We start from the raw sequence: 25,700 nt of genomic DNA, 5'->3' as shown, positions 1-25,700 counted from the left end.
TATTCAAATCAAAAAGAGATTTACATCTTTATGTTAGCTAGAGCTGGCCAAACGGCTTGACCAAATTGGCTGACATTTTTTGAGGGAACTCATGGGTGGGGTAACATAGGCTAAATAAATAATTTTTTTTCTTCAAGAAATAAATTTGTTTTGTCTGTATTTTCTTAAAGGGTCAAAATTTGACATTTGATTTGTTTCCAAAATTGTTAATTATAAACATTTGCTTAATTTATGCCAAATTCTCACCCTGACTGAGAATATAGGAAAAACTAACCAAAAACGCTCCGTGCTATAGCAATCGTTGTTTGGATAGTTTACTGTTTGGATAGTTTTTCGGATTATATAGTTTTCTGTTTGTATAGTTTTCCTGTTTGGATAGTTTTCTGTTTGGATAGTTTTTCGGTTTATATAGTTTTCTGTTTGGATAGTTTTCTGTTTGAATAGTTTTCTGTTTGGATAGTTTTCTGTTTTAATAGTTTTCTGTTTGAATAGTTTTCTGTTTGGATAGTTTTCTGTTTGGATAGTTTTTCTGTTTAGATAGGTTTTCTGTTTGGGTAGTTTTCTGTTTGGATAGTTTTCTGTTTAGGTGATGGGTCGGGAACCCAAAACACAAATTGCAGGTAATTAGTTTCTTTACTGAGAAGGATTGTAGACGAAATTATTTTAAGAAAACTACTATTTATAGATTGGTGAATCAGATTCACAACCGTCATTTATAAGAGTTGTCTGATGAAGATAGAATTTTATTTGAAAATTTATTTTTTTAATTGTGTTTTTTTTGTAAAAATTGATACAGAAACAATTGAGTAATTGTCAGAAGAAATTTAACAGTTTGTATGCTAATAAACGACGATATCTTCCACATTTTTTAGATTTTTAATATAAACGACGTAGGCTTAAAAGTTATAAAAAAGGATTGATTGTTCAGGAATGGTGGCAATTGTTGATATGGCAGGGTTCGGTTGGTATCATGTCATGCAGATGACAGTGGACTACGTTAAGGTGTTTATATCTGTCTGTCTTGTCTGTCTTGTCTGTCTTGTCTGTCTTGTCTGTCTTGTCTGTCTTGTCTGTCTTGTCTGTCTTGTCTGTCTTTTGTCCGTCTTGTCTGTCTTGTCTGTCTTGTCTGTCTTGTTGGTGTTTTTTGTCTTTTTATTTAGTTAGTTTTATTAAAGTTATTTTCTATCTAGGACATGGTTGCAATGGTACAGAATTCTTTCCCAATTCGATTCAGAGAAATACATATAGGTAAGTTATAACTTATTTAGTATCACTTTGTGTTGATTCAGAGAAATACATATAGGCAAGGAGAATTGAATACAAGGAGGGACAATAGGGTTTCCGTACACTTTGCTGTGACGTTTTTGGACTGCTGAAGAACTAGTTTTTGCGTAACAACAATAATAAAGGCAGCCGATCTAATGTAAACAAACCTGAGTTATTATATACGGTGAATCTTCATCTAACGTCAGAGATGTGCGAGATGTCTATTTATCATTTGTGTTATTGTTTACAATCTTTATTATTGTTGTTACGCAAAAACTAGTTCTTCAGCAATCACAGCATAGTGTACGGAAACCATATCGCCCCCTCCTTGAAATCAATTCTCCTTGCATATAGGTAAGTTATAACTTATTTAGTATCACTTTGTGTTGCATCGCCACACTCTTTTAACTTACTAAACATTTAACATTTAAAAAAAAATATAATGTCTCGAGATTTGGTTTTAATATTGTACTTCAATTGGACTTAAAAGTCGACTTTGAACTTTAAATTTATTTGTGACATTCAGTCGTCAATCTATTTTTTTGATTGATTTTCATACAATAGTACTTTAGTCACAGAATCTTGGAAGCTTCTAGATCTTGATTCTTTATTCTTTATGTTCTTTTTTCAGTGAATGAGTCATATCTGTTCGATGTTGTGTTTGCGCTTGTTAAACCCTTCCTAACAGATAAAATTAGGAATAGAATTAGGTAAAAGTAAAACACTTCCTAACAGTTAAAATTAGGAATAGAATTAGGTAAAAGTTAAACACTTCTCAACAGATAAAATTAGGAATAGAATTAGGTAAAAGTAAAACACTTCCCAACAGATAAAATTAGGAATAGAATTAGGTAAAAGTAAAACACTTCCTAACAGATAAAATTAGGAATAGAATTAGGTAAAAGTAAAAGACTTCCCAACAGATAAAATTAGGAATAGAATTAGGTAAAAGTAAAACACTTCCCAACAGATAAAATTAGGAATAGAATTAGGTAAAAGTAAAACCCTTCCTAACAGATAAAATTAGGAATAGAATTAGGTAAAAGTAAAACACTTCCTAACAGATAAAATTAGGAATAGAATTAGGTAAAAGTAAAACCCTTCCTAACAGATAAAATTAGGAATAGAATAAGGTAAAAGTGAAACCCTTCCTAACAGATAAAATTAGGAACAGAATTAGGTAAAAGTAAAACACTTCCGAACAGATAAAATTAGGAACAGAATTAGGTAAAAGTAAAATCCTTCCTAACAGATAAAATTAGGGATAGGATAGGTGATTTTACAATTAAGTATAAAAAAGTAAGACATTTTTGGTCCAAATTTTCTTGACTTGTAGTATAAGAAAAAGAACAAACTTGAAAAATAACCCCCCCCCNAGTTTCAAAGAGTTTCAAAGAGTTTCAAAGAGTTTCAAAGAGTTTCAAAGAGTTTCAAAGAGTTTCAAAGAGTTTCAAAGAGTTTCAAAGAGTTTCAAAGAGTTTCAAAGAGTTTCAAAGAGTTTCAAAGAGTTTCAAAGAGTTTCAAAGAGTTTCAAAGAGTTTCAAAGAGTTTCAAAGAGTTTCAAAGAGTTTCAAAGAGTTTCAAAGAGTTTCAAAGAGTTTCAAAGAGTTTCAAAGAGTTTCAAAGAGTTTCAAAGAGTTTCAAAGAGTTTCAAAGAGTTTCAAAGAGTTTCAAAGAGATTAAAGAGTTTCAAAGAGTTTCAGAGAGTTTCAGACTGTTTCATAGAGTTTTCATAAATTTATAAATGCTGAAAATTTTAGAAGAAATTCATAAAATAAAAATTTTTCAAATAAGATATTATTTAGGTTCCATGGCGGAGATTTAGAATCACTTTACAGGTAAACTATATAAAAAAACATCCAGAATTTCATTTTTTAGCTATAATAAATAAGATTTTTTCTTTTAAACTTAAAGGAAATATTTTTTATATTATTTACCTCATTTTATGGACGTTGGACAACTCTAAAAGTCTGATCTGATTTGATTTGACCAGCAAGAGATAAAAATATACCGTTGACAATGAACACAATAAACCCCTGTATTTACATTGTACAATAGCACTGAATTCCCCGGCCACATAGAATACTAATACACAATAATAATATACATTATCTGTACAGTGTACAGTGTACACTGTGTAGTTGTACTTTCTAGGCACCGCAGAGTACATAAAATAAACTTGAAACTTTTTAGACATGTATTCTACCGGCGGTGTTCAGAGTATTCATGAACAGGTTCAGGCAGTTTTGTTGAAACCTTATTTTTAAGAAATATAATTTCATGTGGTTTTTTCACATTCTATTTTTGTTTTCTAATTTCTTGAATTAAAATCTCCACAAATGTTTACTCTCTTAAATTTCCGGCTTCGGAGCATTCTACAGGCTGAGTGCAGTGGATTGTTATATACAATTTATAGCGTACACAATAGACCCTTGTCTATACATTTAATATCTGTACTGTATATCTAGGCAATGTACCACGAAGTATTCTACCGGCTGAGTAAAGAGGATTCTTATGTATAATTTATAGTGTACGCAATATGCACTGTATGTACAATAGTACAGTATATATCTAGACATGTACCACGAAGTATTCTACCGACTAATTAAAGATGATTGTTATGTATAATTTATTGTGTACACAATATGCCCCTGTATGTACAATAGTACTGTATATCTAGGTATGTACCACGAAGTATTCTACCAGCTAAGTAAAGAGGATTGTTACGTATAATTTATAGTGTACGCAATATGCCCCTATATGTACAATAGTACTGTATATCTAGACATGTACCACGAAGTATTCTACCGGCTGAGTAAAGATGATTGTTATGTATAATTTATAGTTTTTCGCAATATGCCCCTGTATGTACAATTGTACTGTATATCTAGGTATGTACCACGAAGTATTCTACCGGCTGAGTACGGGGGAGAACAACCGGCATTTAATAATTCAAGCCTTCAACTAGCATTAGGTAGGACATGAGTGGCTCTGTTACATTTGCCATAATACTTTTACCATAATGGTTAAACTTGCCATAATTATAATTGATTGTAGTTATAATTAACATCCATACATTTTTTTATTGAACAACTACAATTATACTCATTTTACTCATTTTACTCATTTTACTCATTTTACTCAGTATACTCAGTTTACTCAATACTTCTTTTAATTTTTGCAATTACTTCCATAAAGGAGCTGTCGTTGTAATTTCCAGTGACCCTCCATTAAGTGGTATGCTCGATTCACAACGTCATTCTTTAAGCCTGTATCTGATGTGGAAGATATAGTCGTTTTTAGCTTGAACATTTTTAAATTCTGACAATTTCATCCATTGTTTCTGCAGCATATATCCGCATGACATTTTTATTGTTGTGAATCGTACAATGACATGTCACTTTTAATAATGGAAAGCTAGTTGGAATTACGTCCACTCCACAGTCCCTTTAATGTTTAATCATAAAATACAAGTTGTATTTGCTCTTGTATTCAGCTAAGATGGAAGACTACTTCGTGGCTCTACAGGGATACGGGTACAGGGATAATCAGTTACCACAACAGGTCAATTCATAATTATTCTAAGCCATTATTTTTCTCTCTTTTTTTGAAGTTTAATTTCTAAAATGAAAACTCTCTGTTAAGGTTTATGAACGAGACTCTCATCCTTATCCAAGTTTCTGCCTCTCTGGAACTCTTCCGGATGAATAGATAGGAACCCTACCTCCTGGAACCCAACTGTCTGGAACCCAACTGTATTGAATTATACTGTATGGCACCCTACTGACTAGAACTCAAATGAACGGAACCCCCCCTCTGTCAGGAACTCTACTGTCTGGAACCCTACAGACTGGAATCCAAATATCAGGAACCCTACCACCTGGAACCTTACTGTCTGGAACCTTATTGACTGGAACCCTACTGTAAGGAACCACCAGGAACCCTAGTAACTGGAACCAACTGTCTGGAACCCTTCATTGGATCAATAGATCAAAGTTGAAATCTCTAAAAATTCCACTGTTCCTTAGAACTATTTTCTTTTTGACAATTGTGACAGGAAATCTACTTTTTAGAACCGGTCCAAGAACAACTAAATTTTTAGAACCGGTCCAAGAACAACTAAATTTTTAGAACCGGTCCAAGAACAACTAAATTTTTAGAACCGGTCCAAGAATAACTAAATTTTTTAGTACAGTTAAATCTTCAGAATTTCAAAACTTTAAATTCAACATTTAAAAAAATAAAGCAATATTCAGTGAAAATCTCTAATTTTGTTAAGAATTTAATTTTATGTAGATCTGTAAAACCGTGTAACTAAAAATATACTTAAAATGTACTAAAAATGTACTTAAAGTGTACTAAAAATTACTTAAAATGAACGGTAGTCTGCATGTGTACAGACAGAACTCCTACTGTGCGCTTACACTATTTGGAGCATCAATGTTTGGTGTAATATTTAAGGCAGCTGAAATAGCGAATTCCTTGAGAAAAGAGTTGAACTAAAAGATTTTAAAAAAGAGGTTTGTTTATGTAGTGATATGTATTAGTTTAAATGTTATTCACATTTAGAAAGGAACAATTTTTGTCATACAAATATTCAGATATATTATTCAAATGTACTTTATTTGATTGTAATTGAAAATGTGATAAATATCATATTTAAGTGAAAAACGGAATTTGCTCAATAATTACAAAAACTTATAACAATTAAAACATTTTAATTTTGAACTAGCATTCCTGAGAAAATCTGCCAAAATGCATTTTTAGAAAATCTTCGATTTTTTTTTACTTTTTTTAATTTCTCATCGTTGATTTAGTTTTTTGTTGACACAAACCATCCCATTATGCTCTAAGTAAATTTTAGTTTCCTATCTATTCCGTAAAAGTTCCGTAAGATATTTCCGTTCTGGAATTGGTCCGGAACAGCTTAAAAATTTACACGTTGTAAACAAATTTAAAGAAATATTACTGAAATATAGTTGATAAATATCTTTATATAATATACATATATATATTCGTAACAACCACAATATACTTAATAACCAGTGTTACAGATATAAACTGAATATTTTCAGATTGTGTTTAAGCAATTCAAAAATGGCTGGCATCGGAGAACAACCAAAAAAGAGAATCAAACTTGGGCACTCGTCAAAACCCGAGGAATTAAAAATTTTCAGATTTTCTAAAAAATCCTGTTTAAACTGTAATTCACACTTGATCAGACAAAGCTTGTAAGGGTATCGTTTAAAATCGGACATGCCACTTTTTTAAATTGAGTGTAGAGATCCTACATTTAGTCCTATAAATCTGAATATATATTTTAATATAAAGGATAAGAATGTAAACTACATGTGCCCAGTGTGTTTTGAGATTCTAAACGAGCCCTACATGACAAAGGAACCAATCATCGAAAAATTAATTATTTGATTGATTGATTTTTATTTTGATGTAAAGATTATTTTTCGATAAGCTTTCAGAATTTACCAACCTGTAAATTGGTTTATTGATTTTTCTTTTACTTAGATTGATTTATTGATCAATGGTATAGTAGACTATTGATATATGTAAGATGTATTGATTACCAATAATATTAATAATGATGATTTTGTGATCTCATATATATACTTTTCAACTTGTTTTATTGATTGGTTAATTAATTTGTCAGTAAACATACAGACATTACCAATTAAATGCTTTTTTCGTCGAATTTCATTTGACGGGTTCATTGATTTTACATTTACTGGTCTGATTGCGCAATTGATTAAACATTTGTTTTGAAAACAAAAACCTTTTACCAACCTATTGATTGATTGATGGTCCCCTTTTTTTAAATGACGGGCTCATTAATGGACTCATCGATATAATAAAGTTTTTTTATTCATTAACTGTCAAAGTTAATCTATCGTTTAAAGGGACAGACCGGCTATGAAAGGTAGTTAAACTAAGAATGCAGTGTTGTGGACAAATTCTTTAAGATTCATTTGAGACATATAAAGAATTTGTCCACAACACTGCATACTCAGTTTAAATACCTTACATAGCCGGTCTGTCTCTTTGTTAATGAGGCTTTATTAACTTGATTAACTTATTGATTTATCGTTTTATTTATTGATTGATTGATTAGTGCGGACATACGTTTTGTCACAGCTGTTTGGAGAAGACAATTGAACAATCTCCTAGGTAAATAAATTGTACTCGTAAATCCTTAACTTCTACTCTCTATCCATTTATCCTTCTAATATATTAAAGCTCTCCAAGTTTTTATCTTTTAATAATCTATCTATCAATCTAACTATCTGTATTCTGTATCTCTATTAATTCATCGTTATAACTGTATAATGTAAATCCTATCTATCTATATATCTATTTTTCTACCATCTATCTATCTATTAATCCATCTATCTATCTATCTATCTATCTATATATATATCTATGTATCCTTCCTTCTATCTATCTATCTATCTATCTATCTATCTATCTATCTATCTATCTATCTATCTATGTCTAGGTGTCCCAAGTGTAGTTTCAGTATAGAGTCCTTGACAGATATATTTCCAAACTTCCTGCTTAACGAACTGGTTTCTGGATATAAACAGAGCCTAGCTGCTAAACTTAAGGTACTGCAATATTGTTTACAAATAAAATAACTGGTTTCTGGATATAATTAGAGCCTAGCTGCTAAACTTAAGGTACTGCAATATTGTTTACAAACAAAATAATATGATAATGATGATAATGATGATAATGATGATAATGATGATAATGATGATAATGATGATAATGATGATAATGATGATAATGATGATAATGATGATAACAATGATCCTAGACTGGCCCCTCATCTCTGAGTCTAAATGTTGGCGGAATCAGAGACTTTCTTGCCAAGTAAGTTTTTTTTCAACTAAAAATGTTTTTTTGTTTAAATTTTAAAACTGCATTTTGGGGAGGGTGGAGAGTAAACGTTGCTAATGCAAGATACAAAATTTAGAAATTCTGATTCAATGAGCTTGCCAGAGATAGATTTCGTGATATCAGTTCTACGGACTAAGAAGGATCAGTTAGAAGCTCATTCATTCCTAGCTCAGCAGCAGCTTCTCAGGTAGATTATTCTTTTTCCTAGCTCAGCAGCAGCTCCTCAGGTAGATCATTAATTGTCCTAGCTTAGCAGCAGCTCCTTAGGTAGATTATTCATTCTTTTCTAGCTCAGCAGTAGCTTCTCAGGTAGATTATTCATTCCTAGCTCAGCAACAGCTCCTCAGGTAGATTATTCATTCATTTCTAGCTCAGAAGCAGCTTCTCAGGTAGATTATTAATTTTTCTAGCTCAGCAGCAGCTTCTCAGGGAGAGATTGATTTGAATGTAGAAGATTTTTAAAATTACTTCCAGTGAACGTCCAATGAAAGTAAAAAAGCTAAAAAAAATAAGTAATCTAAATATTGAAATATCTAAAAGTAATGGATATATTTACATAGAAATGTCTTCATTTTCTTAAATATGTCTTGTCATAATAGAAAAAAATTATAAAAATGATAATCCTTCTTTTCATTCTCATCTATAATAGAAGCACATACAAAACCTAACAGAAAACATATCAAATCAAAATATATCCAACTACTAAACATAACCAAACATATCTAACTATTCAACATATCAAAACAGACATTTTAAAAACAAAACATATCAAAATATAAAGCATATCATAGTACAAAAATTGTTAGTGGACAAAACATATCTAAAATAAAATATATCAAATCAAAACAGATCAAAAGCAAACATATTGTATTGTAATTAATTTTCACTTAAAAGTAAAATTAAACATTTCATTAGTTTCATATGTCTCGTTGTGAATATGTTTTGAATATTGATGTTTTGTTGTAAGATATGCTGTGTGACGGTATGTTTTGGTTTATTAGGTTTTGTTCTGATGTTTTTCATTGAGATATGTGTTTTGAAGGTATTTTTTCTATAAAAGCTATCTATCTATCTAATTATCTATCTATCTATCTATCTATCTATCTAATTATCTAATTATCTATCTATGTATCTATCTATCTATCTATCTATCTATCTACCTATCTAATTATCTATCTATGTATCTATCTATCTATCTATCTATCTAATTATCTAATTATCTATCTATGTATCTATTTATCTATCTATCTATCTATCTATCTATCTACCTATCTAATTATCTATCTATGTATCTATCTATCTATCTATCTATCTATCTATCTATCTATCTATCTATCTATCTAGAGAGTTCCTACAGCATATGAAAAGGCAGAAGGATGAAGAACTGTTTAAAATTCAGAAGGTTAGTTCCTCTACCAAGGAGAAGAACCGAGTACAGTAATCTCAAGTGACCCTCCATTAAAAAAAATGGCATGACTAAAACACAATACTCTTTTTAACCTGGCTTTCAGCTAAGATATCGTCGTTTTGTTATCTAGAAAAATATTTAATTCCGACGATTTACGTCTTTTTTTGCTGCCGCATAAATGCGCAAGTTGTTTTTAGAATTATTAATTTCACGATTGTGAATCTGGTCTGCCACTCTATAAATGAACAGGCAAGTTAGAATAACGTCTACACTCTACAGTCATTTTAATCACTTTTATCATGTATTCATATTTACCATAATGATGATCCTTCATGAATGAATGGGTGCCAAAAATGGTTGCATGGCTCAAACTTGGTCGTGTTGCTGGGATTTCGTCACCAAATATTGGAATTTAACCTTTAGCTATAGATACATTGCAAAGGTCAGAATTGAGTTCATATCCGGGCTGAAAAACCATTCCTCATTTAGGAATTGAAACTCTAGGCTGAGAAATGGAGCCTAAAGCTTCCCCAACATTCATGATTTGATTTGATTTGATGCTCCGGATACAAAAACCGAAATTAAGGATTTAGGACTTAGATGGTAACCGCAAATTCAACCCATGCAACTTAAATTTTCAAACCAAGATAAAATCATTCCCGGGATTCTACTGAGTTTCAAATCTTAGGCAGTTTCATGGGGTTTCTGAGTTACAGGGTGGCCAAAATGTACGGATTGTACGGATTGATTTTTTTTTAACCCTAAAATTGTACGGATTGTACTGGAAAATACACCGTTTTTTTTAAATTTTCACTCATTTCAGCAAATTTTTCATGAAAATAAAAAAAAATTCTCGTCAAAATGAAGTTAGTTTAACTTATTTTCTGCATTCTAAATAATATTAGATTGATTAATGTTTCAATTGACAATCAAAATTCATTCATAATTTTCGAGATATGTCCAAGAAGTGTTTATTTGAGAATATGTTCCATAAGTACTTATTTGATTGCTTATTCAAGAAGATGTTCCAGTATCCTGTACCCAGTATCCTGTACCCAGTATCCTGTACCCAGTATCATGTACCCAGTATCCTGTACCCAGTATCCTGTATCCTGTATCCTGTATCCTGTATCATGTACCCTGTATCATGTATCCAGTATCCAGTATCATGCACCTAGTATCATGTACCCAGTATTTAGTTTGTATATATGTATGAAGCCAATTTTTACAGATTGATTCTTGCTGAAGAAGTTTAAACCCTCTTACATGAACTGAACACAAAAGACAATGAATGAAAAATTGAATTTTAATGTTTTTTTTTCAAAAATGGGATTTTTTTCGAAAATTGTGCTGATTGTACAGATTTTTTAAAAAAATGTACGGATCTTTAAAAAAATGTACGGATTGGTTTAAAAAAATGTACGGATTGTACGGATTTTTAAAAAAAAATTGTACGGATTGTTTTTCGAAAATTGTACGGATTGTACGGATTTCTTCTGAAAATGTACGGATTTTTGTACGGATGGGTTCAAAAAAGTTTTGGCCACCCTGGAGTTATGATCGGACATACAGATAAACAAATAGACGAACAGATATTTCAAATTTATATATATAGATAGGATAATTATGATTGTGTTCTAGGAGTCTGCAGTGATCCAGGAGGATCTGGATAGAGTAGCACACCTACTTAGGGAGCTAGAGTCATCCGCTACTACAGGAGGAGTACTTCATGATCCAGAAGGTAGAGATAGATAGGACAGGACAGAATTGTCTAGTATAAGACAGAATATGACAGGTTAAAGAGTAGATAAGACAGGATAGGACAAGATAGGACAGGATATGACAGGATAGGATAGGACAGAACAGGACAGGACAGAACAGGACAGGACAGTACAGTACAGTACAGTACAGTACAGTACAGTACAGTACAGTACANAGGACAGGACAGGACAGGACAGGGACAGGGACAGGGACAGGGACAGGGACAGGGACAGGGACAGGACAAGACAGGACAGATATTTGATATTCAAATTGAGCATTGAGCAACGTTTTTAATCTACATCTCAAAGTTAAGGTAATTAATAAAAACTAAAGGAAAAGAACAGTAGCACTTGCTACAACCTATAATTTTTCAATCCTTATAACTTTAAGTTTCAATTTTTTTTTCAATTTTTAAAGCAAAATTCACAGTTGGAAATACCAAGATACAAGTTCCAAAGAATAAGGACTAAAAATCCTGTGTTTAAGGTAATTGATGAGTTCTGTTCCCCAGATTTGATTTTAAACTGTTTATTAGGTTTTAAAACCAAGACGGATTTTTTTAAATTGATAAAGATGATGTTTTAGGAGATAATTCTAATTCGGATGCCAGTGTAGTTCCTTCTCTTGAGTTCTCTCAGATCGCTGGGTTCAACATACTAGCAGGTAGAGATCATGCAGATAGAAGGGTACGGATTCATTTAGGAAAATAAAGACGACAATTTACGGGAAAATTTCTTTATATTTCAGAACATGGTTTCTTAAACCAGAAGGATAGTTTCTTGTTTCTGATTTTTATATGTTACTAACTGGAGGGCCCGGAATTGCCCGTGGAAAAAAAAATTAAATTTTGAAGAAAAAAATTTCTAAATTTTTTGAGCATATACATGAGTGTCCACAAAAAAATCAGCCCAATCGGTCCAGACGTTTGGCCGGCTTTACGCAACATATATACATACGAATGTCTTATTTTATTATATAGATTTGGAAACCTGAGGCTTTGGTCTTTCATCTCCCCCCTTAACTAAAACCTCTAGCTTAAATTATGTTGCTAAAATTCTTCTGCCTCAAGTTTTCTTTAATTTCCAAGCAATTTTAAAGAAATATATGTAAACGCACATAATCTTTATCCTAATGTTTAAATGCTTCTATCCAAAACGCACATAATCTATATATAAAATATTACTATAAATTTGGATTGTAGGTGTGTTTAAATGCTTCTATCCAAAAAAAGTTCAAACGGCTGAACCGATTTGGCCCAACAAAAATTTTGTAATTCACATGACCCCTAGGAAGGATTATGGACGGTCAAAATTGAACAATTTTGCCTGGGAAAAAATAATATCTATTTATTTGATTTTTGAATATATCTCAATTTAAGCTTAATGATATTAATAAATCATTTAAAAAAAGGGTAAATACCTTATATGAAAAATGCATCTATGTTACAGATAAGAGTGCTCTTGTGGGTGTACCTAATGACCTTCCTGCCCGTAGACTTAGGATGCATCATCATTTTGAGGAAACAAACTTATTTTGAATTCATGCTAACTTTTTTAAGATTTAAAAAAAATTTTATCGGCAGTAAACATTTAGTTAAAAATATGAGATTGGTTGGAAAAATTAAATTTAAAAAGTGTTATTTATATATATACATATATATTTTTTTTTGGAAACTTATTTTAAACTAGTTATTTATATATATACATATATATTTTTTTTTGGAAACTTATTTTAAACTAGTTAATATCTTTTTAGTCAAAGTCAAGCCATTGATGCTTTTAAATCTAAATTTTGAAACCCAATAAAATTAGATAAAAAATCAAGGGAAAATGTTCCCGTATTTTGGGAAAACAACAAAAAGTAGAAATTGGAACTTTTGTATGGATATTGTTAATCTTGAATGACTGATCTCGATATGCAATTTGAGCATTTTTAAATTTGAGGATCAATGCTTAATCTTTCAATTAAGGTTATCCCGGGTACGACGGGATAATTAAGGTTATCCCGGGTATGACGGGATAATTAAGGGGAATTGAATTAATCTGCATAAGATTGCGCTCGACACATGGTCTCAAGATTCACAGCACAAAAGTTTTAAAAAACTGCTTAGCAATTAAAAATTAAGTTTTCCTAGGTTTTCTTTTATAAGAAACATTGCATCAAGATAAGAATATTATCGATTATTAACCCTTTTTTTAAAATTCATAAATACATTATATAAATAAATTTTTGTTGAAAATGAGTTTTTGTGAATCCAGGATCTAGTCACGTGCTATAAGAACTCCAGGTAAATATTTTGTCCTAACAATCTGGTATTTACAGGGTTTGAGGGGGGGGGGCTTGAGTGTCATGCACCCCCCCCCCCTTTGAATATATATTCTGCCTTTTTATAAATTTAACTCAAGTACTAACTAATAATACGGGTTGTTAAGATGAAACACTCTGACCAAGAATTCATATTAAACTAAACTCTGACCAAGCCAGTGAAAGTTCAAGCAATACCTCAGCTTAAATAAAACCTTTGATAACATAGAGAAGTTGCGAAATCTAGCTGTTGACTACAAATGGGGCAATTTTAAAACCTCTTTTCATTTGAGATTTCAATACGCAGATTTTGTAGAATATTTATTATACAAAATATGAGTTTAGGGTTTTTTAAATCGCCATGTTCTTCGTCAATTATAAATTCCACAACAGTTTTAACCAATGAATTTGTTCTACAGGATGGATGAACTGAGCATTCCGGGTGCAACGTTAGAGCCTCAACCTGTGAGTTCAAACAGTACACAGTAGAGTTCATACAGTACACCAATATTTCATAAGGACACAGTATAGCTCATAACACTAATTAAGTACACAGTAGATTTCATAAGTACATAGTATAGTTTACAAAGTACACAATAGATGTCATAAGTAAAGTACCCAGCAGAGCTCATAAGTACACAGGAGAGTTTATAAGTACCCAGTATACTTCATACAGTACACAGTAGAGTTTATACATCATTCAACAGAGTTTATACAGTACATGGCACCACACATATATTCATATAGAATATATTTACATACTTGAGTTTATACAGCACATGTTGAAACAGTAGAGTTTAATCAGTACATAGTGGACTTTATACAGTACATAGGCATACAGTCTAGTAGAGGTTACTCATACAATTTACCGTACTGTGAATTATGCATCATATGAATATTCGCTTCATAAAGTTCAAAGAATGGCAAGCCCATGGTTATAATGCAAGGAAAGTTAATTGCAGTTGCGTATACTCTGCGTATATATTGAAACCAGTTCTCTCTGGGCGGAATTTGTAAACAAGAATAGATGCATCAGTGTTCGTTTAGTATCCGTGGTGGATGAAGCATTTAAATTTGAAAATTTTGATAATTCACATAATAGAGTAAAGCATTCATTGTACTTGTTCAGAATTCATGGTACAAGGTACACAGTTAAGAATTTTTAGTATTTACTTTTAATACTTGTAGAATAATTTGTAGAAGACCTCAGGGTCCATAAGGTAAAACTCTTGATGTTTCTAGACGGAGCAGTGGTCAGTTAAGAATCATCCTCCGTTACACTGTTTCCTGGATCAGATTTAGAAAGTTATGTTCTTGAGTCCTGTCTTAAATATTTCGAAGTGTCTTCTTTATTAATATCTTGACATTTCTTCTTGAGTTATTTAATTCCGTCGGCAGTGCATTCCAAACCGGTTTAACTCTATTTGTAAAGAAGTTTTTCCGTTGATCTGTATTTGATCGATTTGATAAAAGATTGCCCTCATAGGCAGTATTCCTTGTTATGTGCAGTACAGAATTCACAGTATTTTAGCTTCTTTTAGCTTACTATGTACACAGTACACTCACAATATTTGATTGCAGGAACATCAAAAAATGTTTTATGTTTATTTTTTCTAGGATACAAGTGATAAATGGAACGGTTTAGATACTTTCTCCGATTGTCTTCATCATTTAACCAGGTAGAGTTCCATTGTACAGTACTGTAGTGTACATGCTAACCTTATGTTCAGAGACAGTACATATATGTACAGTACGGCACTACATAATAACTTTTGATACTGCACATTTATGTACAGGGTGTCCCAAAAAACATGTGAATTAAGTGACGACTTTTCTATCGTCTTCGAACCATGCGTCATTCTTCCATTAACAATTATTGCAGTATTCCAGTTTAAACATCTAATATCTAAAATACCTGGTCTAGAGATTTAAAAATGTGGTCTACCATTTTTGTATCTTCAAAATTGACTGAGATTTTACAAAATTTGTAAAAATTTAAATTCATTTAATGAATCAAAATTGTCTTAATATCTAATATCTTCGTTAATTTTTAAGACACGAGAAAGGTATACAACTTAATGAAAAGCTCGTCAGACGTACAGCCTCGTTTTGTATACTTTCTTTGCCATGCATTAAATATCATAAATCAAAGACGACTTTCAATTCGTCTCTCAATTTCCATGTTTTTGGGACACTGTACACTACTAGTTTGTACAAAATGACCTTTTTAATAAAGTACATATATGTACAGTATAGTAGTGTACATGATAATTTTATTTTTAAGTACTGCACATTTATTATTATCATTATTATTACATTTATGTGGTATAGCAGTGTACATTATAACCTTGTGTTTACATACAGTATACCGATACTTTTAGTACAGCCGTGTAATGATAACCTTATGTTTAGATATAGTTCATGCTTATTGTACAGTGTACACCAGTGAATACGATGCACTTAATTTTAATTACAGTTGATATATGTACAGTAAAGCAGAGTTTATAATTACCTTATGTTTAGATTAAGTTTATTTATGTACACTACAGCAGTGTACATAATTGCCTTATGTTTAGATACAGTATTATATGTATAGTACTGCAGTGGACATGGTAACCTTATATTTAGATTCAGTTCATATATGTACAGTATCTTATGGTTAGATACAGTACATATATTTACATTATTTTACAGTACAGCAGTGTCCATAATTACCTTATGTTCAGATATAGTAGATATATGTACATTACAGCAGTGTACATAATTGCCTTATGTTTAGATATAGTTCATGCATGTACAATACAGCAGTGTACATAAGTAACTTATGTTTAGATACAGTATATATGTATAGTACTGCAGTGGACATGGTAACCTTATATTTAGATACAGTTTTTAATATGTACACTACATCAGTGTACACAAGTACCTTATATTTAGAATAAGATACAGTACATATATGTACATTACAGCAGCATCCATAATTACCTTATGTTTAGATACAGTACATATATGTACAGTACTGCAGTGTACATAATTGCCTTATGTTTAGATATAGTTCATTCATGTACAGTACAGCAGTATACATAATTATATTATGTATAGATACAGCGGAATGAGACCATTGAGTACGTTGAACTACACTACAGATATTTACAGCAATTCTTCAATAGGAATATAATCGCAAAAATTAATATTACCAAAAAATCTAATTTCATAAAAACAATTATCTTCTAGCTAATATTTTATCCAACTGACTTAGTTCTTATAGTCTTGTAGCCCTGTCAACTTTTCTATTTTATATCCTTACTAGCTAGGGAACCCCCTTTGCCTCTAAACTAAACTTTTCTATAAAAGCTAGCCCACTAGACTAAGAAATTTTAAACCAAGCTATGAACAATCCCGTTGTGCGACCGAGTTCCCCAATCAAAGTTTTAGGCTAATTGATCAAGAAGTTTCTCAGCTATATTCGGATTACTACTTCAAAGATACATATAGAGAATAACATTTTCATCCCTACTCCCCTAAGATGTTTACCTTCTTTACTGTCCCGGTTCTGACTTTGCTAAATTTGAGAATTCTTAATATACCAGACCGGCCATTTTTACAGTCCACATAGCACATGAATTTCATCTAGAATGGTATCATTCATTTGGCGTAAAGTCCCGTGTGCATGGTCGGTTATGTACTGTACCGCTTGCCCTGACTAGTTGAAATTCGACCCGGTACATGAAATGTACTGGAATGTACCGTGAAAGGGTTAGGCAACGTTTTGTTAACGAAAGGCAAGTTTTTAAAAATTAACAGAAGATATGAAATAATCATAAAAATGTCGTTGTTTTAGTTTCGAAAAGGGTTCAAATTCTGACAACTTCTATATAGTGTTAGAAGTGTAAAATGCACAAATCAGTGGTTACTTGAAATTAAGTTTCAATACGTCTCATCCCGAGGGATGATGGTTAACCATTTTATTTATTATTTATTTATAAAACAGCCATACCTTCTGTATTCTCATTGATTATATCCTCGTGAAGTGACAAGTATTTATTAAACAAACATACCTTCTGTATTCTCATCGATTATATCCTCGTGAAGTGTCAAGTATTTATTAAACAAACATACCTTCTGTATTCTCATTGATTATATCCTCGTGAAGTGTCAAGTATTGAGTTTGACAAGGATCAAGAGTTCTTCGCTATTGCCGGGGTCACGAAACGGATCAAGATCTATGATTATAATGTTGTTCTTAAGGTATTGATTTATTTTAAAATGTGCTCTAAAATCATCTTTTGGTCTTTTTCTATCGTTTAATTAGTACTTGTGTGAGAAATTTTTTTTTAAAGCAAAATAAATGCTTTTTGACCTTGATTTCATTCTCTTGGCTTTAAAAATCATTCTTGAGAAATAAACAGGGTGTCCCAAAAAATGCTCATTTATACACTAGACGGTGTAGTAATCACTACTCACCATTTTCCGATCGATTGATACTAATTAAATGTATGTAAATAATATTGATTTATTGATAACTGGCGGTCTTGCATAATCTCAATTAAGCCAAAATTTAAAATTTTCAACTGTCACAACTTTATTAATACTTCTACTAATTGATATCAATCGATCGGTAAAGGTTCAATAGATTTTAGATAATTCTTTTGGGACACTCTGTGAATGCAAAACAATTTATTTTATTTTTATTATATTACCTAAACACGAGCTGTAAGACAATATCTCTTTCTTGCATTAAGTAAATTCATCTTGAAATTGATATATGGATAATTGGACATCCCTAAAGCTTTGATTGATTGATTTATTGATTGATTGATTGATTGATTATGAAGGATATGGTTGAGATCCATTACCCTAGCTCGGAGATGGTTTGCTCCTCAAAGATATCCTGCATATCATGGAGTGCATTCCACAAAAACACTCTAGCCTCCAGGTAACAAAACATTTTGGTGAAAGCGTACATTTTTATAATTTTTTTGCGTTATGTAAAAAAAGAACACTTACATCATAAAGTGTTGGTCCTAACAATTCTTTTTATTTTCAGTTTGCCAAAAAAAATTATAAGGTATCAAGAAAATCCGCAAGTAACGTCAAAAATGCGCAAAAAGTATTCAAGATTTTCCATTTTGGTATTGTAATAAAACTCCCTATTAATAAACTTGAAATAATTTGCACTGCGTGATACAACCGTATAGCTAAAAAATTATAATTCATGAGGGGGGGGTTGGCTTCACCATATATAATCAGATTTATACGTAGAACTGTAGTCCAGAAAAGGATTAAATTCCTCTTCGATTCCAGTGTTAGTGATACCCTGCATAGATAACTTTAATTGAGTGATCAAGCATTGATCCTCAAATTTAAAAGTGCCCATATAGGATATCGAGATCAAGCGATCAAGAACAACAATATCCTTACAAAAGTTATGATCTCCGGGTCATTCCAAAACAATTTTTTGACAACTATGGAAGTGACCATCCTCGATTTGGCTGAAAGCACAAAGCTTAATGTTTTTTACAATTTTTTGGGGGGGACTTCCGGGGTCAGCACTAAAAGACAGGAAAATTTTGAAAGTTTTTTTTGATAACCCTTCAACTTATTTGTTTAATAAAAAAGTAAAATTTTTAACTAACCTAAAATAAATCAAAATACTTAAAACCAAATTTTTTTTTTCTTATTTTTTTTCTTATTTTATTTATGAATATTTTAAAGTGATTATGAGGGAACGGTTAGTGTTTGGGACACAGTCACAGGACAACGTACATCTGTATTCCAGGTTCATTCATTCTTTTATTCATCCTTTCATTCTTTTGTTAATTGATTTGTTCATTCATTCAGACTTCCATTCATCCTGTCATTTACTCACTTTGATTTATTGGTTATATCATTCATAGATGTTTGTTTTGTTCGTTTTTCATTTGTCATTTTTGTTATTCATTGATTAATGTATTTATTGATTCTTTCAGCTTTTAATGCATTATTTAGTGCATTGAAATATTTGTTGGTTATTTTCTTCTGATTCAAAGGAAGTAGTAAGAATTATAAATATAAGTCATGATTATGTTTCCTGAAGCATGTTATCAAGTTATTATGGTCGACCTTAAATGTCGTCTTATTTTATATAGAGGATTTTGTCAATATGTTGTTTACCCACTGTGTGTGTAATTAATAAATATGTTCAGGAGCACGAGAAGCGATGCTGGAGTGTTGACTTTAATCAAGTTGACACTAAACTCATTGCCAGCGGTTCAGACGATGCCAGGTCAGTAATTTAGCTTTTGTTATCTGACTATTTCAAGGATCGGATTCAACCTTTGTAAACTGACCAAGTAACTAATATCTGATTTTTAGATTCTGTATGAACACTTCAATTTTTTTTTCATATTGTTAGTGATAGTTAATTTTGTATTCGTAAAATTCACTAGTGCGGGCTAAAAATGAGAAAATGTACATAGATAATTTTACTATTAAAATTAAACAGTTTGTACGAAAATTCCACGGCGATGAATTTTAAATTTGTTATACTTCTTTTAACTTATTTTTGGGGGTGGAATATTTACTAAACTATAAAAAAGTGCAATTTTATTTAATATTTAGGGTTAAGCTGTGGACCGTGAATTCAGCACATTCTGTAGCAAGCCTAGAGGTCAGTTAAAAAAAAAATTATTTTAATTTGCATTAATATGGAATTAGTTTTAAGTTTTTGTTCGTTAAAGATATGCCTATAATTTATTTTTATTTTTTTAAGTTATTTGATCAAAGGATTGATCATCTGTCATATGATTGATCCTTTGTCATATGATTGATCATTGGTCATACGATTGATCCTTTATCATGTGATTCATGCTTTGACATGTGATTGATTCTTTGTCATGATTGATCCTTTGTCGTTTTATTGATTCTATGCAATATGATTGATTGATAAATTGATGCAATATGATTGAGTGATAAATTGATGCAGTATGATTGATTGATAAATTGATGCAATATGATTGATTGATAAATTGATGCAATATGATTGAGCGATAAATTGATTCAATATGATTGAGTGATAAATTAATGCAATATGATTGATTGATAAATTGATGCAATATGATTGAGTGATATATTGATTCAATATGATTGAGTAAATTACTGCAATATGATTGAGTGATAAATTGATGCAATATGATTGAGTGATAAATTGATGCAATATGATTGAGTGATAAATTAATGCAATATGATTGAGTGATAAATTAATGCAATATGATTGAGTGATAAATTATTGCAATATGATTGATTGATAAATTGATGCAATATGATTGAGTGATATATTGATTCAATATGATTGAGTGATAAACTACTGCAATATGATTGAGTGATATATTACTGCAATATGATTGAGTGATAGATTACTGCAATATGATTGATTGATAAATTACTGCAATATGATTGAGTGATAAATTACTGCAATATGATTGAGTGATAAATTACTGCAATATGATTGAGTGATAAATTACTGCGATATGATTGAGTGATAAATTGATGCAATATGATTGAGTGATAAATTACTGCAATATGATTGAGTAATAAATTAATGCAATATGATTGAGTGATAAATTAATGCAATATGATTGAATGATAAATTGATCGATTTATTGAAAACTAGGCGAAGGCGAATGTTTGCTGTGTAAAGTTTAACCCTGGTTCTCCATACAATCTGGCCTTTGGGTCAGCTGATCATTGTGTACACTACTACGATCTCAGGTAAACCTTCGGGTCATATGGTCATTGTGTAGACTACTACGATCTCAGGTAAACCTTCAGGTCAGCTGATCATTGTGTACACTACTGCGATCTCAGGTAAACCTACAGGTCAGCTGATCATTGAGTTCACTGCTACGATCTCAGGTAAATCTTTGGGTCATGTGATCATTGTGTACACTACTACAATCAAAGGTAAACCTTCGGGTCATAAGATCATTGTGCACACTACTACGATCTCAGATAAACCTTCAGGTCAGCTGATCATTGTGTACACTACTATGATCTCAGGTAAACCTTCGGGTCATGTAATCATTGTGTACACTGCTACAATCTCAGATTAATCTTTGAAAATCTAAATATATAATTAACGCGGCATGCAAACTTCATTTGGTATGAATTAATAATTATACTGGATATCATTGGGATGATATAGCATTTTCCTCCATCATTGTTCTTATAAATATGTTTCTGCTATTGTGCGTTATTTTTTCATCATTTTATGTGATATTAATTCAATGGCAATACAATCTTTTTAGTGTTGAGTAAAATTTAAAATAGACAAAATTTATTTTTGTTGAAATAAGATGAAAGGGTCAAGTGATGTCTATTTTTTTTTTAAATAAGATGAAAGGGTCAAGTGATGTCTATTTTTTTGGAAATAAGATGAAAGGGCCAAGTGATGTCTATTTGTGTTGAAATAAGATGAAAGGGTCAAGTGATGTCTATTTGTATTAGGTCGACGAAGAAAGCATTAACAGTATTGAAGGGACACAAGAAAGCTGTCAGTTACGTCAAGTTCCTCAACAACGAGGTGAATATTGCATCAACACGGGGAAAAGAAAAGAATTGAGAATTGATACAAAAATTGAGCCTTTTCTGTAAATCCCATAAGGTTAAAATAAAGATGTAACTGTCAATTGATTGATAAAATTGATTAATTGCTTGATTTTAAATGATTTGTTCAATTGATAGTTTGATTGATTGATAGTTGAGAAAGATTGATTAGTTTAAATAATTAGTTTTAAATTGAGTGATTTTTTAATTGATTTATTAATCGATTAGTGGTTGAATTTAATTGATTAGGATTTGAATTGATTAATTAAATGGTGGACTGAATTGATTATTGATTGATTGATTAAGGATCTTGTATCTGCGTCTACAGATTCACAGTTAAAACTCTGGAATGTTAACCAGCCCTACTATGTCAGATCTTTCACAGGTACTGTAAGCTCGGGAAGGGAGGGGTTGTGTTTATTGTTAACTACATGATTATATCTATATATATATATATATATATAGATCGTGATAGGTAATTTCATTAGATTAAAGTTCCTAGATACTGATAGGGAAATTATTAGATAAAAGTTCCTAGATCATGATAAGGAATTTATAAGATAAAAGTTCCTAGATACTGATAGGGTAAGTGGTGGTGGGGTTCGATCTAATTAACGAACTTATACGAACTTTTACATCTCTTTTTTAACTTCCTTGGCCCTTCAAATGTTCTGCCAACAATCAAGCTTGTAATTTCATTAGATTAAAGTTCCTAGATACTGATAGGGAAATTATTAGATAAAAGTTCCTAGATCATGATAGGTAATTTCATTAGATAAAAGTTCCTAGATCATGATAGGTAATTTCATTAGATAAAAGTTCCTAGATCATGATAAGGAATTTATAAGATAAAAGTTCCTAGATACTGATAGGGAAATTATTAGATAAAAATTCCTAGATCATGATAAGGAATTTATAAGATAAAAGTTCCTATATATATCATGAAATTAAAAACTTTGTTTATTGACTGATGAGGATCGAGAGATCTGAAACAATTTGTATCAATAAATATGAAAACTGAGAAACTGTTCTTATTAGTGCTTTATAGTTATATATATTTATATATATTTGACTTGCTCCGAGTTGAAACCTTAATTTGATTAATGTCATTTTCTTGACTCGAAAAATGTTAAGTTATAATATTTCTCCATTTCTTCTCATAAACAAGAAATACAGAAGTCGCTTTTTGCAGAAAAACCAAATATGAAAATAAACCGTTGAAAAAAAACTGAACACATTGATATCTGATTCAAACTTGATTAGACAACGCTTTTAATGGTACCGTTGTAAATCGGGCATTGTGCCATCCTTGCATGGAGGGTTACTTGAAATTACACATATAGTCCCTTTTACATAATCCTTGTAGTTTCACTACTTCTTGCTATTTATTAAATTTGGTTCCAGGTCACGTGAATGAGAAGAATTTTGTTGGTCTGGCGACGGATGGAGATTATATAACATGCGGGTCCGAGAATAATGGATTATACGTCTATTACAAGGTGAATGATAATGATAATGATAATGATAATGATAATGATAATGATAATGATAATGATAATGATAATGATAATGATAATGATAATGATAATGATAAAAATGATAATGATAGTAATGATAATGACTCTGACACTGGCACTGACACTGACACTGACACTGATACTGACACTGACACTGACACTGACACTGACACTGACACTGGCAAAAATAAATCAAACTTCATTCCGCTGAATAGAGACATTGTCATTAGTTTATGTTATGTCAAGGGTTGTTTGACTGATTGGTTCGTTGGCTAATTGATTGAATGATAATGATAATGATATATCAAACTTCATTCCGTTGAATAAGTGAAAAGCAACTGTTTCTTCACCTCTTCTCAAGATTTTTAAAATACTTTGGTTTAATTAAGGTTGTTTGACTGATTGGTTGATTTATTGATTGATTGATTGATTGATTGATTGATTGATTGATTGATTGATTAGTTGATTGATTGATTAATTGATTTATTGTTTATAAACTAAAAGTAATATATATTTCTGTTCAGGGACTCTCCAAAAGTCTTTTCCAGTTTAAATTTGATGCAGTGAAGTCGTTCCTAGATCGTGATAGGTAATTTCATTAGATAAAAGTTCCTAGATAGTGATTGGGAAATTATTAGATAAAAGTTCCTAGATCATGATAGGTAATTTCATTAGATATCCTAGATCATGATAGGTAATTTTATTAGATAAAAGTTCCTAGATTGTGATAGGTAATTTCATTAGATAAAAGTTCCTAGATAGTGATTGGGAAATTATTAGATAAAAGTTCCTAGATCATGATAGGTAATTTCATTAGATAAAAATTCCCAGATCATGATAGGTAATTTCATTAGATAAAAATTCCTAGATCATGATAGGTAATTTTATTAGATAAAAGTTCCTAGATTGTGATAGGTTAATTTCATTAGATAAAAGTTCCTAGATCATGATAGGTAATTTCATTAGTTAAAAAAATTCCTAGATCGTGATAGGGAATTTCATTAGATAATGATAGGAAATTTCATATTTAAGCATATTTGGTAGTCTATAAATGATGTGTGTTCTATAAATAGCGCAAACTATTATTAAATCGGGGAATAAGGGTTAAGATTAAAGTTCACGAACCCAAGATACCAAATTTTGATTAAAATAGTAGATCCGGGTTTAATTGATTTAATTTTTCTCCCCGGCTGGAAAAATTGGTTGGGGGCCGGCATCTTATCTACATAATTTTAGAAGCTTACCTCTTTTGGCATTAATTTCTGTTTAATAATAATTCTGCGTACAAACCTTGAGATTTGCTCCAACCTTGCGATATAACCACAAGAAAATAAACAATCAAAAAATTATTTTAAAAAAATGTTGGGCTGTCAAATGAACATAAGGGAAATGAACTCAGATTATGAGATGGAAAAAAAGATAATTTGCAGTTATTCACTTAAAAAAATAATGTTTCAAGACAATTATTATTCCTTGAGATTGTTTCTGTCACAAACATTAAAAACAAACTGTTTAGATGTATGTGTACAAAGTGGTGGTGGGGTTCGATCTAATTAACGAACTTATAGGAACTTTTACATCTCTTTTTTAACTTCCTTGGCCCTTCAAATGTTCTGCCAACAATCAAGCTTGTTTTTAAAAATATTTAGGTTTCCAGAACTCTTGACTTTGTTATTTCACATATTGATACATCTTGAACTGAAAATGTTTCTACGTATTTCGGGTTGAAACCCAAAACTACAGAAAGGAATTGAATGGAAAATGGCGCCTTTGGCAATCCTTACATTTCTATTTTATTTAATTTGATTTTTTTATCTCTAGAAAAGAGGAAGATGTAAATGAGTTTGTGTCAGCTGTTTGCTGGAAACAGAATAGTAATGTTATAGTCGCGGCCAATAGTCAGGGTACAATTAAGGTTAGTCATTCATTTATTCATTCATCCATTTATT

General features: G+C 31.1%; 2 protein-coding genes across 3 annotated transcripts; both read left to right on the top strand.

Moving 5' to 3' along the window:
• Positions 1-586: 586 nt before the first annotated feature.
• LOC111717791 (alpha-tocopherol transfer protein-like) lies at positions 587-6,340 on the top strand (the record flags this gene model as incomplete). The annotated part of the gene is given in 8 exon segments (XM_023493238.1): positions 587-620; positions 929-1,002; positions 1,191-1,248; positions 1,898-1,976; positions 3,072-3,104; positions 4,158-4,240; positions 4,763-4,830; positions 4,912-6,340. Coding segments are annotated over 8 exon segments (495 nt in total), but the record flags the coding sequence as incomplete, so codon positions are not given.
• On the top strand, positions 6,297-25,666 carry LOC111717790 (E3 ubiquitin-protein ligase RFWD2; the record flags this gene model as incomplete). 2 transcript variants are annotated; one of them, XM_023493236.1, is given in 25 exon segments in its annotated part: positions 6,297-6,426; positions 6,598-6,663; positions 7,391-7,446; positions 7,775-7,883; positions 8,096-8,151; positions 8,255-8,365; positions 9,523-9,580; positions 11,228-11,327; positions 11,933-12,010; positions 12,796-12,866; positions 13,606-13,634; positions 14,071-14,116; positions 15,269-15,330; positions 16,754-16,821; positions 17,805-17,899; positions 18,487-18,587; positions 19,367-19,430; positions 19,837-19,916; positions 20,252-20,300; positions 21,303-21,400; positions 22,136-22,211; positions 22,541-22,619; positions 23,639-23,733; positions 24,276-24,340; positions 25,573-25,666. In XM_023493236.1, coding segments are annotated over 25 exon segments (1,869 nt in total), but the record flags the coding sequence as incomplete, so codon positions are not given.
• Between the last annotated feature and the right edge of the window lie 34 nt (positions 25,667-25,700).

The sequence above is a fragment of the Eurytemora carolleeae genome, unplaced genomic scaffold (genome assembly GCF_000591075.1).
Source record: "Eurytemora carolleeae unplaced genomic scaffold, Eaff_2.0 scaffold2054, whole genome shotgun sequence".
Taxonomy (NCBI): domain Eukaryota; kingdom Metazoa; phylum Arthropoda; class Copepoda; order Calanoida; family Temoridae; genus Eurytemora; species Eurytemora carolleeae.
The sequence above is the reverse complement of the archived record's forward strand: the minus strand, read 5'-3'. Positions and strand labels throughout refer to the sequence as shown.